Genomic DNA, 13,328 nt, shown 5'->3' on the forward strand with positions numbered 1-13,328 from the left:
TGACTGCTTTTAAGTAAAAAATCAGTATAAATCTCAGTGGCACGTGTTTCTTCCGACACAACAAAGTCCGAAAACCGACAGGGATCACAAAAGCGAAGCACCGACCGTCAGTTGCAATAGGACTTTTAGTTGTTTTAGTACCGTTTTATTTTTTCCTGTCGTCCATGGTCTATATTTTCTGTTGATGTGGTTTTTCCGTTGGTTGTTGTTTTTTTTTTATTTATCAGATAAGATAAATAATGTTCTTATTTCGATGAAAGCTATTAACTAGGCTCAAAGGCATTTAGAATTCGACCTCTTGGAATTGCGTTACGAGAAGTTGTATTAGTCACTTATGTGTCACGCGCTTTTCCGACAGTGTTGCTATTTGCTAACGTCATATTATGCCGCTTCATTCTAAAAGGTCGTATGCTAATAACAACATTTGAACATTGTTAATCGCTTTTATAAAACTGTTAACAAATGCTTTCCAAGTGATCTAACTAACTAACTAACTGCCCCTTAATTACTACGCCGTAATGCTTTTTAGTAGTTCCTTAAAACATTTGTTAACTTTTTAATGAATAAAATGTAATTTAATAATAATATTAGATTTTTTTGTAGAATATTGCACAAATGTAAAATTCATTTTCTGTTACGTCTACAAAAAATTCAGTATTTTTAAACTATTCTTCTTTTTTATATTTGCTATTTCAATTCAACTTTATAAAATCTACAATCAGGTCATTATAACACTCAGTACTTATTGCTTGATATTTTGTACATACTATTTTAATTATAGTTTGATGAAGTAAATAATCGAAAACTACAGTATTTTTTATTCTTACTTATTATAGTTTGTTCATCACTAAAAGTAATATTTGGTATTACTGCGCTACTCTAAAACATTAATTACAAAAATTAACTCACAAGTATCGTTATTCTGCAGTATAGTCAGTCGCCGCTTAAAGTTAGCATCTAAATTGATAACACTATGTCTGTTATCCCGGGTTCGCTCGAGGTTGTGAAGGGTTTTCCGTCGTGAAACCGTAGAATCGTCAACTCCTCGCTTCTCCAAGTCGTCTACGTTGAGTTTCTGAAGGTCTTTCGCGATTTCCACTGCACGCCTTTCGAACATAGCGTCGCCTGATATTTCGTTTGGCTAAAAAAAATTTAAAGATAATGTATTAACACTAGCTGCAAAAAATTTCATCAAAATCGGTCAAGCCGTTTCGGAGGAGTATGGCAACGAAAACTGTGACACGAGAATTTTATATATTAGATTATGTACTATCAGATAATTCGTGATCTAAATAGATTTATGATAATTGTCTTGCTTGCTATTATATAAAGTGTTGGAAAATAAGGAAATTATTAAATCCAGCCGATCCAAAGCAGGATAATAAGATAAACTAATAAAATTGTTGTATTGTCACTGATTCTTGATAAGTGTACAAAGTTTGAAATCTGCCCGTATAAAGTGGTCATAATCGAGTCTAATGGAGTTGGTAACATATAATATAAAAGCGTGTTAAGAAAACATTGCCAACGTTCTTTAATAATATAACACAAAACTATGGTGTAGTGTTGCAATCATCCACCTTCGTTTACCATTTGTATTTGCACAAAACTCACATTCTTAGTGAAGTACCAGTTGAGAGACACGGTGGACAGTAAGTGTGTGAGTGTTCCCAGGCGATGCAGGATCATACCGAAGAACTGGATGGCCATCACCGACCCGAAGAAAATGATCAATAGGGAACCTATCGGCTCCAACATTAGATATTCACGTTCGATTTCCACCTAAAATGATATAACTTCTGTTTAGATGTCATATCGTTAATATAATTTTTTTCAGTTTTGTGTTATCCTTCAATATCTAAAAATCTACACATCTTTGGTATAAAATCAATCAAAGTAATCCTACTATCCTACTAATATTATAAATGCGAAAGTTTGTAAGGATGTGTGTGTGTGTTTGTTGCTCTTTCACGCAAAAACTACTGAACCGATTGCAATGAAATTGGTACGTAGACAGCTGGACAACTAGAATAACATACAGGCAACTTTTTATCCGGATATTCCTACCGCATACGGACTTACGCGGATGAAACCGCGGGGCGCAGCTTGTATTGATTATAATCGTTAAAGCGTACATTTCTGATATTTTTCAACCGAAGGAGGTTCTCAACTCGTTTTGTATATTTATTTTTGGTTTTATTACTCGATAACTCTGTGAGTTTCCAACCGATCGGCGTGATTCTTTGTTTGATAAAAAATTGTTGTTATTTTAGAATCTGAAGTGGCAGTGGGGAGAGGTCTCGAACCAAGAGTACATGTATCGTTAATGTGAAAGTAACTCTGTCTGTCTCTTCTTCACGCCTAAACCACTGGACCGGTAGGGATGAAATTTGGTACAAATCTAAGACAGGACATAGTTTTACCTCAGAAGTCCCACGGGAGCGAGTACTATGCGGGGACAACCCCAGGTATGTCAATCTTTGCTTTCAAAGACGCTGGCAAAGCCGCAAGCGGGAAGCTTTTATTGCTAAAGATAATACTCACTAGATTACTTTCTCTATGGTACTGTATATGGACTTTCTGTCCAAAAGGCCATTTAATATGAAGCTGATTCTGGTTCAATTGGAGTATAAATATAATCAGCACGAACAGTGCGTTGAGCATCAGAAACGCAAACACCATGTTGTCACGCAAATTCTTCAACTCCGTCGTTATCCGTTCCTAGAACAAGAGACATATGACAGTATGAATTTAATAAATGGAGATCAGTTATATTATATTGTTTACGCTAATTACAATTAACGAGTGAAATATGCAATTTTTTTCTGTTCTATAGACACATTGTACATAATTAAATAATTAATTGATAAATCCATGATTATTCTGTGAAAATCGAAAGAGAGATATATTGATGCATATGTAATCAATGATTAATACCTTTTCTTCTTTATTCTCATCAATAGGTCTCAAGTAAGCGTCTATAAGATCCTTCCAGAACTCCGTCTCCGCTGTTGTCAGAAAGTCCACTTCACCTTTCTGGAGGTTTGGATCTTCTATCCAATACGGATTAATTAAGTCATCTCTTTCCTCCTAAAAAAATAATACCGTACCTTATATATTATTTAAATCAAGAACGTTACTTAGTCAAAGCTAGTTATATTTATAAATGATACTGAGATATATATAAATATATGGAAAACATTAGCACACGTCGTCTTTCAGATAGACCGTTGCTATAATAATATTTTATTGGTACAAATGTATAGACCATGCAACGCACAGTTGCGACTCCAACACACACGACCCATCGCATTCATTTCCACAAGCTTTACCATTTAAAAGTAGATTTTTTGTTATTTTCAATTAGATGACTAGACTTAGTTTACATACTATGTATCAGTAAAAAAACAAATAAACATAGAAGGGTATCTAACCCTAGGTATTTCCACGGAGTCTTCGCTATCAGCATATTCTGGAAGCATGGAGAGCGTGTCGTTGCGAATACCCATTGATGAGCGGCGGCGAGGACGGTTGTCAATTTCTGGAGGTGCTCCTCTAGAGAACAAATAAAGTATATAATAACATATAAATAGAAATCAAATAAAAAATTTGTTAGAATTGTCTTATGTTGATATCACAATCGAATTAAAGATAAGTAAAAGTTCACTTCTAATACCCTAATACGATTCAGTATTAGGTTATAGTATTGAAAACTATAATACTATAATACCTAATAATGAATAGTATTGAACTTACTTACTTTTATTATTTTTCAATTAATGTTTTAAATTATACTCATATCTACCCATATTTAAGGAGTAACGTGTAACATATTAAACACATAATCAATAACTATTATCAAGAGACTTACAAGGAATCCAATCTCTTTTCAATCTTCTCAAGGGTGTTGGAAATTTGTAGCAAGTGTAAATCCTCTTTGTGATCTTTCGGGTTGGTGCAACACATACATTTGAAGAGACCGGATATGCTGAACTCTAATGAACCAGACGTCTCTTCAGATTTTCCAAACCAGCGCAATACACTTTGATTGTCCATTTTCTTTTTTGCTTCCTCAGCTGCTTTTTTTTCTAATTCTAGTTCCTAAAAAGTTTTGTATAGGATCATCGTAAAAATACTCATGTAATAAAAAAAATATTTTAATCCTGATTTAACTCGTTTCACCAAAAAAAAAATCTATTCTCACATAATTTTGTCTTTATCTTCAAGTAAACAATTAAATGTGTTACTGGAAATGTGTTAAATCTGTCATTACATACATTTCCCAGGATATGAATATTTTAAAACGATATTTTTACATTTCCTTAATAACTTCAGGTTCGTAAACAAATACTAGATCTTTCACATATTCGGTAACGCATATAAATATAGATATAACTAAACCTTCTAACTAACCTTCAATGTCTTCTTCTGCACCACTTCACGGGTTCCCCACGAGACGTTATTGAGATTGCATAACGAATATATGATCAACAACATATACATACTGGGGATGGTAATATAATAAATCGCAATGTATAACAAACACGATATTTCCTGCGGATGTAAGGCGCCGGTCACAAAGAAAATACCGAATGTTGCAATAAAGAACATACTAGTCGGCGCTAACCAGCCATCCTCTACTATCTGCAGTGCAATACCGATAATAACAATCATCATTATCATTGCGTAAAGACATGTTATTATATTGGCCAATTTTAACTGGAAGAAAAAAAACATTGATTAGTATATTCGATACTTTCCAATAAAAAAGTAAACATGGGAGTTATTGTACGATGGCGACGATATCAGTGATGCTAGTCGTTGTAAGACAGAGCGTATTGCACATATCCTCATAAAAAGTTAAGAGATTTGTAAATACAACTTTAATACATGCCAATAAGGTTGAATTTTGACAAAGGAGCACATGTATAATTTTTTAAATATCCATCAAGAAATTGGATGATTAGGATGGATGGATCATGCTTTAAGTATAAAAATAACGAATGTTCTATAATATATCATCGATCGAAAATTCAATTTTGATTCGATTTGATCCATCCATTATTATTTTACATTTAGGCGTGCGAATTTAAATTTTAATATAATGAATCGCATATATAAATTGGGAATTTCGAGTCCGGTTAGATTGCAAGATAGTTCTTCATTAGGACAACTTAAAAAACAATTAAAGTACCTACTTGGGTTTCAGATTTGCAAGTCATGCATACGATGATAAATAAAAACACAGGCACTGCGTTCAGAATTAATGCTTGTAAGTTACTCAGTCCGGTAATCGCATTAATTGCACCGATCATCATGAGAAATATCGTCCCTGGACCAAGAATGGTACCTGACATTAACATACTCTGAAAATGAAATTCTTAATTAACAATAGAGATTATAATACACTAGCTGCGCCCCGAGGTTTCACCCGCGTAAGTCCGTATCACGTAGGAATATCGGGATAAAAAGTTCCCAATATGTTATTCCAGTTGTCCAGCTGTCTCCGTACCAAATTTCATTGCAATCGGTTCAGTAGTTTTTGCGTAAAAGAGCAACAAACACACACACACATCCTTACAAACTTTCGCATTAATAATATTAGTAGGATTAGTAAGATTTATACGAAAATATAATGTGCATTTCTAGAGTAAATGTTTGAGAACTATATTGAATTAATATATTGTAAAGGCTTAAATTTGACTTATTTTGACCTTTCCTATAATCTCTTTGGATTCAGTACAGCATTATCCAGAATTTGTAATTCTCTATTGTTGTGAAGGATATTATAGCGAAATTTATCCATTGAGGTACATAATATGCTTTTTAGAAATTTGTTTAGCTTATTTAAAATGTTTTGAAGTCAGATAAGGTAAAGCCAAATAATAGGTTTTTCATAATTAATCTATTAATTTAATTAGAATATCCGTAAAAGTGTCGAAAATAAATAAATCTTTTCAAGATTAGATAACATTTTTATGTTTGTTATTGCCTAAGTTGGATTAAGATAGAAGTCGCTTATAAAAATATTTAGATACAGGTCATGAACGCTTTATTTAATCCATATTAATAATGAGTACATATTTTATTTAATGCCATTTTCTTTTGATTTTCTTATCAAAAAAAGATAATTTTCAAAGAAAAATAATTCGGGCTAATTACGAAATACACTGTATTTTACATACCTGATAAGCGATATAGAGCATAGATATATTGTCATTGACCCTGACGGTATGTTTAGCGTCTGTGAGCAGGTCTATAATATTCGCCATTGTAGAGGGAACCCATCGACGTCGTTGGTTGAAGAATTCGTCAAAACGTTCAGGACAGTGCGTGTACGCGTCGGAGGCGGCGGAATATTCTACTCGATATCCCCTTTGGAGCAATAGTGTGCAGAGCCATCTATCTTCACCTGGGATAAATTAAATTATACTTCATTTTTTTATTACTAGAATTCGTAAAAAATCATGAAAACTATCCATATGGCATTTATAATATATATAAATTACGTGTTACTTTTTTTGACCGCGATGGTTGTTCTTAACTACTCAACCGATTCTAATAAAATCTGCACACTATGTGCAGTTTTATCCAACATCCACAAATAACTCCCCCGGTGGTGCATTACTATATTAAAAACAAATATTTTTCCAATAATTATTATAAAATCCATACCTTGATCGTATTGTACGAAGTGACGGGCCTCACTCGCGGTGAGAGTGTATTTTCTCATAACATTATCATCCATGAGCGCTTTTCCTCTGAAAAGCGAGAAGCAACCGGGACTGCAAAGGACGCAGCCAATCATATGCTCGGTGGATTTTTGGAGCCAATGCCCGATGGCATATTCAAATATTTGGTACCATGCCATGAAACCTGAAAGAGGGGATATGTGTTTATAAAAACTAAGCTTTAATATTTCTTAGCATGAACAAAGCGTTGTACTCTATACAATAAGGTTGGGTGGGATCAATTTCTTAGAATATTACAATTAATATGTATTTAATTATTTATTACCAGATCCGACTGGATGAATTCGACCACATGCTGCACCCAAGTTTTTGTCCTTCTTCATTAAATCAACGAGCAATGTCGCCGCACATGGCTTGAAATCTATGTCACCGTCTAACGCAAGTAGATACGTGTTTTCTGCTATCACTTCTTTACGGTCCACTGACAGCGGCAAATCCATTAGTCGATGTCCAAGTAAATAATACATGTACATGACCTACAAAATTACCAATAGATGAATTTTATTTTATGCACATTTGGCATTTATTTTGATATACATAACATAAATTTTAAATAAGTACGAACTTAAAAAAGTAGTAGCTATTGATAGATAAATTTACGAATAATCAAAGCATTTACTGTGAATGCAAGCATGTGCAGTACCACACAACTATTTAAATACTGAAATATAGAACATATACCAAATTATTATTTTTAACAAAATCTAAACCGCTTTTAATTTGTCAGAACTACACCAAATTTAATCAGGGCCACGTAAGAGGCACCAGCTTTCAAATAAAAAAAATATAACAATATTAATATTTAAAATCTCAGACAAAAAACATTGCAATGAATAAAGAATAAGACTAACATCAAAATAACCTATAAGGTTAAAGCATCGAGCCTATGCGTGACAATCTGTTTTATTATTATACCATTGCCTTTAAGGGCACTCATGATAAGTGTTTTTACGCAATTAACAAAGTATTTTGCAGCCAAGCGCATTATCTAAAAATAAACGATAATACTTCACTAGAAATGCAAAGTTATTTACTCATATATTATAATCTAGTGATAAGTAGATAATCATAATACGAACGATGAATTGTCATTAATGCAATAAAAATGATACACATGTCATGTAGGGAGGAATATCTCAAAATTTTACTTAATCGCATTCCCAAAATTTTAGTGGCTGCTTTGCGAATATTGTGCCATACGAAAAAAGATTTAGTTAATTTAACTCTATTCATTTCTTATTGCAAGAAAATATAATATAACATAAATTTCAGCGTAATTGTTTCTTTATTATAATTAATGTGCTATTAATTTAACATCTACTTCTACCACGCTTAAAATTATATTAGTTCTATAACCCGCGAAAATGTAACCTGCGCCCACTTAGAAAGGTTCGTTGGGTGTCAAAAAGCACAAAATCACGAAAAAACATACAAAAATGAAATTGGAAATAAAAATTTTAAATTCATACGTAAATAATGTACATAATTCGATCTGCTACATTTTGATTTGATAATAGTACGTACTTATAGATAGTTATTGAATTCTCATTAGAAATTGAAAGTATTTGACGAGAAAAGATATAGGTATGTAAACAAATAAAAACAATTCCTTTTTAATCTAATCTTAATTAAATTCCTAATAAATATTTGACTATTTTTGACTACACCAATTCGTTTAATAATATAAGTTTTACATTACAACAATATATCATAATTACATTTAAATCAAATCCTATTAATCTCATAAACGTAAAAGTTTGTAAGAAAGGATATTTGTTACTACGCAAAAACCAATGAACGAATTTTAATCAAACTTTTTTTACATGAGGCAGATAAAATTCTAGCTATCTTGCACTGCCTAGGCGTTCTCACTGCCACGAACATAATGCATTTTTAAATTGTGCCTTTAAATAAATTCTAAAAAAAGCTCGAGAGATATGTCTAACATTTATGCGAAAGTTGTAATAGAATTGTCAGGTACACCTCAAATTCGGTTTGGGTATTAAAATATCTTTATCACTTATGGCATTTAAAGAAGATTAACCTTATCTTTTACTATTTAATTCAAACAAATTGTTTCCCAGATATTAAAGATATATATACAATAATAATTTGAGTTTATAACTCATTGACGCAGCGAGGCCGTTTGTTACTGCTTTTTTTTAATCCCCCTAAACGGATGGAATTGGAATTGGCTTGTACTATTATACACTATAGTATTCAATAATAAATAACAATAATAAGTCTTGTATTTCAGTCTTTATCGAATTTTATTACTTCGATAAAGACTGAAAATAAATCTGATACTTTTAATAGTAATGCTAATGACACATAAGTGTTGCAATCCTTCAATTGTCTGTATGTTGTAGCGTAAACAGGAAACAATACTACGATAAAGGTACTTCCTATTTCTTCATATTGTACTACTTATTATATGTGTATTTTAATTCATCACAAAAGAGAAGCTAGCATTAGCATTGTAATGCAGTAGTAGTAGTTGTTAAAATTTGCAAATATTTAAATCATAGACGATGAGATGAGATGAGATGAGATGTGCAATCGTTGCAATGGTTGCGCTAGAAGATGATATGCCATGGTAGTTACCATTGAATATTTCTTAACATTAAAATAAATACCATAAAATGTTCCTACAAAACGTGTGATTGTTAAAGGGACGTCAGCAGTTAGCGTCGCTGTTTATAACAGCAATAGTTTTAAAAACAAAATATAAATACTTTCGCTTCAAATTCAGTCTAGAGGAGATTTACAATTGAATAAATTCGCCATGACACGTACCTGAGACCATCGTTTCTTATGTCTTATCTTAGACTTGTCCTTCAAATGGCATATCATTTTATTTTTCCCAGGTAACGTCCACACTAGCCTGCCCCCGTATGGGGTGGGATATTTTTTCGGTGGACGCAGCCTTACATTCGTCAAATGCACTTCGGAAGCCGCTTCATCTATTGTCTCCACTAATGTTTTCACGAAACGATTCACTTGAGAATCTTCCGCGCTGTGATCCGATATTTCGAACGCGTCATCCATATATATGTTAGCTACAATTTATAAATGCTACTTGTTAAAAGAAATGATACTTAAAGAAAAATATAAAAAGACACATTGCCATCGAAAATAAATACCTTCAAGTTCATAGTAGTCTGGATCGATAATACCGAGATATTTTTGGGCGACTCTTCGCGCACTCTGATCCTCGTCCAGTCGAAAGATTGATTTCAAGAATTCCATCATCTCCTCTTTAGTCTCGTGCCACATAGTAGCGCATATGTAAATTCTGTACATCATTAAAACATGTTTTACAAAATAAATTGAATTTATTACAAACAATTTGTATTTAATTAAATATATTTATGGTCAGTACGTATATAGTCAGTATATATATAATTTAATCGTATTTTTTCGTAGAAATTTTACCTAACCAACTTGCGCGAAACATGTCATATAGACTTATTTTCAAACATTTGGTTTAAAACCTGTATTTATTGCGTTAAGTCATAAAGAAATAACATATGTTAAGCATCAATATTTTGTTTTTTCTATAATTTCCCTACTTCCCTACACATATTATAAATACGATATCTTTATCTGCCTAACTCTCTTTACCTCACGCCTAAACCGCTGATTTAAATGACCGACGGGCAAAACCGGGGTGGATGTCGAGTGAATAAATATGAATACGAATATATGAATGGACACTTTTTTACCTAGTAATGCTGTCTGAAGGTTTGACATCTCTGGGCTCACTGACTGAACTTGCTATTGAACCATCTTCTTTTAATTCTATTAGATCCTGAAACAAATAAGCAATGAAAGGTTGTCATTGGTAGTTCCGAAATTATCTGCATTTACATATGTATACCAAGTCTAACTTGAAGCAGTGTAAATGATTACATCTTTTTACCCACAAATTTTATTTACCTTAAATAAAGTGAATGTATTTTGTATTATACCACTGTATTGTAGCTCTAGAGGCAACAGAAATCCTACGTCCTATATTAAAAATATCATGCTATTATTTTCGTATGTTTTGTTTCAATCTAATAACCAAATTTTGGTACAAAACTTTAAAAAAATATTGATACTTTGTCTAATTGACCTTTGTATACGAATGTTCACTATTATAAAAGTTAACATATAAAATTGCACAAATTTCGAAATTATAATAAAAACTCGTAAATTATGCTATCTGCGACATAATTTAATATACGCTTGATCTTATCTGTCTTATCGTAATAGCCTTCGTAAACCATCAGTGTCATTCGACTAGTTCAAGATCAAATACTGCGCCGATGAAAGCAATCCTTGTAAATATCAATACATGTATTATTTACCATAAAAATTAACCGGTATAAATATAGTAGAAAGTAGCATTCCTGTTGTTGTCCTATCAAATCAATTCATTTTTATATAAAATAACGGCGTGATACCAAAATGTAACATTACTTAACATGAGGTATGTTCATGCTCATCAGTAGGTCAACATACCTCCACCGATATATCAGTATCTTCATCTTTAGTCCGGTTCAATAGTAACGACTGGTCAATGAGCGCGCCCGTATACCAAGGCTTGGCAAACAGTTTGTCAGTAGCCGCTAATCGTTCGCATCGAGGTGTCCACGTGTGAATCGTTATCCATGCTTGGGACGCAAGCCAGAGGAGCCATATCCACGTCATTTCACGACTGATATAATGTTTTAAAAAGTACACTAAAAAACGTCGAATATGTTAGATTTATTATCCAATTTTTTAGGAGGATATTTATGTTTTTTTTTATAACTCACCAGGGGGTATAACAAAGCTCAAATAATCCGGAATGGTGTCATGAAAAACGCATGGATTAGCATTTCTCGCTGCACAGAAATAAATAAGCAAATTGACGGCGACCGGGCCAACCAGCCCTAATGCAAATGTGAAACTGAACTTTTGAATAAGAATCTTGCATGCGAATTTGCCAGCTCCAAAGCATATATATGCAGCGACGACCTGAATAAGAGCAACCCACAACGACGTAGCCCAATAGGCTGGAAGTATGAAACTGCCCTCAATTATCGTATGATCTAAGCTTTCAATAGAATTTTGGAGAACAGCTTGGACCTGTAAAATTATTAATCTACCTTAGTAAACAAGTTTGTATTCTAAATTCAAATAGTTTGTAATTATTCAAAATACCTCATGCACATAATATTCGCGAACTCCAAAGGCTTTGGTAACATGCGAAAAGAAAGTTATTGAATGGTCTCCTTGAATTTCCATTGAGATCAAAATGCAAATCATAAACACAACTATTTTCCATATAGAGAGTATTCTCTGTGTATAGTATCGAGTCTTTTTTAGGTCATCGCGTATTTCACATAAGTATAAAAACATAACTGCAAAATAAAGAAACATTTTAAATATATTATTATTTTAGTCATTATTATTATTGCACTTATCTACTAAATTTAAAATAACATAAGCAATGATTTACCTGCAACATGTCTATCGATATGTCCAATAAAGTTTTCCCACCAGCCTAAAGAAATAAATATACAAGCCATAGGTATAGTCCAAAGAATTGGAGTACCATCCAAGAGAGGCCAAACAACAAAAGCTGTGACTTGTGCAGACACAGATAATACATCCAAAACTATTATAATATAGTATCGAGGATTGGATGGATCTCGGGTGAATGCATTCAAAATTCCTGGTATTACACAAAAAGCATTCATCAACATTGTTCCCTTTACTACATCCAATTCAGGTAATATGATCAGTAAAAATGTGGCGATGCCGACGGTCTGTAATGTTTCTATTAAGAAAGCCTGAAACAATGGAGTGAGAGTAAAAATTTACTGTAATATTATTACAATATAAAAAACTTTAAAAATTATATTTACCACAAAGAAAACCACGGGTGACGGCTTTTTTGCAGTTTTGAAAAAACATATTCGCATTGATCTTACAAACACTGCTATTTCTGGAACTGCAAATACTATGAGCACTGCCCACAGCCATGTTATTCGCTCCTCCAGTGTCAAAACCGTTATAAATTGTCTATCCAAAGCTGAAAATAAAAGCTTGTTTTAAAAACTGTGTCATTATGAGATCAAAAACAAAAATCACGCTTTGTGCTCGATCATAAACAACAAATATACCTAAGGCTCTGTTACAGTGAGTAATTTGTCGGCCTTTTTTGAGTTGTGATGTGATAAAGAGCAATGTTCCCTTGGCGATGACAGCGGAGCCAAGTACAACGACAAAGACAAGAATGTAAGCAAGAAGCTTTAATAATTTCACGCTTCTATCGACCCAAGCAGTAGAGGTCATAGACCCACTCTCCTTTTTCACAGGAACATCTCTGAATAAATTCCATCCTTTTGTTTCTTGGGCTGTCCGTTGACTGTAAATCATGGAACACTTATGAAAGTATATTATTAATAAAATAATCAGTATTCATAAAGATAAGAAAGATACACACTCTAATTCATCATTGTCGTCATAAAGCGGCTGAAACTCCGAATCGGAGAGATCACTGTCATCTGGAATACCTTTGTATCCTGACTTTCTTGCAGCCAT

General features: G+C 32.9%; 1 protein-coding gene across 1 annotated transcript in view; it reads right to left on the reverse strand.

Annotated features, from left to right (window-relative positions):
- Nucleotides 1–13,328, reverse strand: part of LOC119833013 (chitin synthase chs-2-like) — a 16,846-nt gene extending 3,518 nt beyond the window's left edge. Inside the window, exons 1-21 of the mRNA XM_038356920.1 lie at nt 13,231–13,328; nt 12,908–13,152; nt 12,650–12,816; nt 12,241–12,574; nt 11,943–12,142; nt 11,555–11,867; nt 11,259–11,479; nt 10,478–10,563; nt 9,896–10,047; nt 9,549–9,811; nt 7,018–7,228; nt 6,676–6,876; nt 6,186–6,412; nt 5,199–5,366; nt 4,414–4,719; nt 3,872–4,101; nt 3,435–3,555; nt 2,938–3,090; nt 2,545–2,721; nt 1,615–1,782; nt 910–1,141 (exon numbers count right to left, since the gene is read on the reverse strand). Coding sequence (XP_038212848.1) covers nt 910–1,141; nt 1,615–1,782; nt 2,545–2,721; nt 2,938–3,090; nt 3,435–3,555; nt 3,872–4,101; nt 4,414–4,719; nt 5,199–5,366; nt 6,186–6,412; nt 6,676–6,876; nt 7,018–7,228; nt 9,549–9,811; nt 9,896–10,047; nt 10,478–10,563; nt 11,259–11,479; nt 11,555–11,867; nt 11,943–12,142; nt 12,241–12,574; nt 12,650–12,816; nt 12,908–13,152; nt 13,231–13,328 — 4,273 coding nt within the window. The remainder of the gene's footprint in view (nt 1–909; nt 1,142–1,614; nt 1,783–2,544; nt 2,722–2,937; nt 3,091–3,434; nt 3,556–3,871; nt 4,102–4,413; nt 4,720–5,198; nt 5,367–6,185; nt 6,413–6,675; nt 6,877–7,017; nt 7,229–9,548; nt 9,812–9,895; nt 10,048–10,477; nt 10,564–11,258; nt 11,480–11,554; nt 11,868–11,942; nt 12,143–12,240; nt 12,575–12,649; nt 12,817–12,907; nt 13,153–13,230) is intronic.

Source organism: Zerene cesonia, chromosome 1, assembly GCF_012273895.1.
Source record: "Zerene cesonia ecotype Mississippi chromosome 1, Zerene_cesonia_1.1, whole genome shotgun sequence".
In the NCBI taxonomy this organism is placed as follows: Eukaryota; Metazoa; Arthropoda; class Insecta; order Lepidoptera; family Pieridae; genus Zerene; species Zerene cesonia.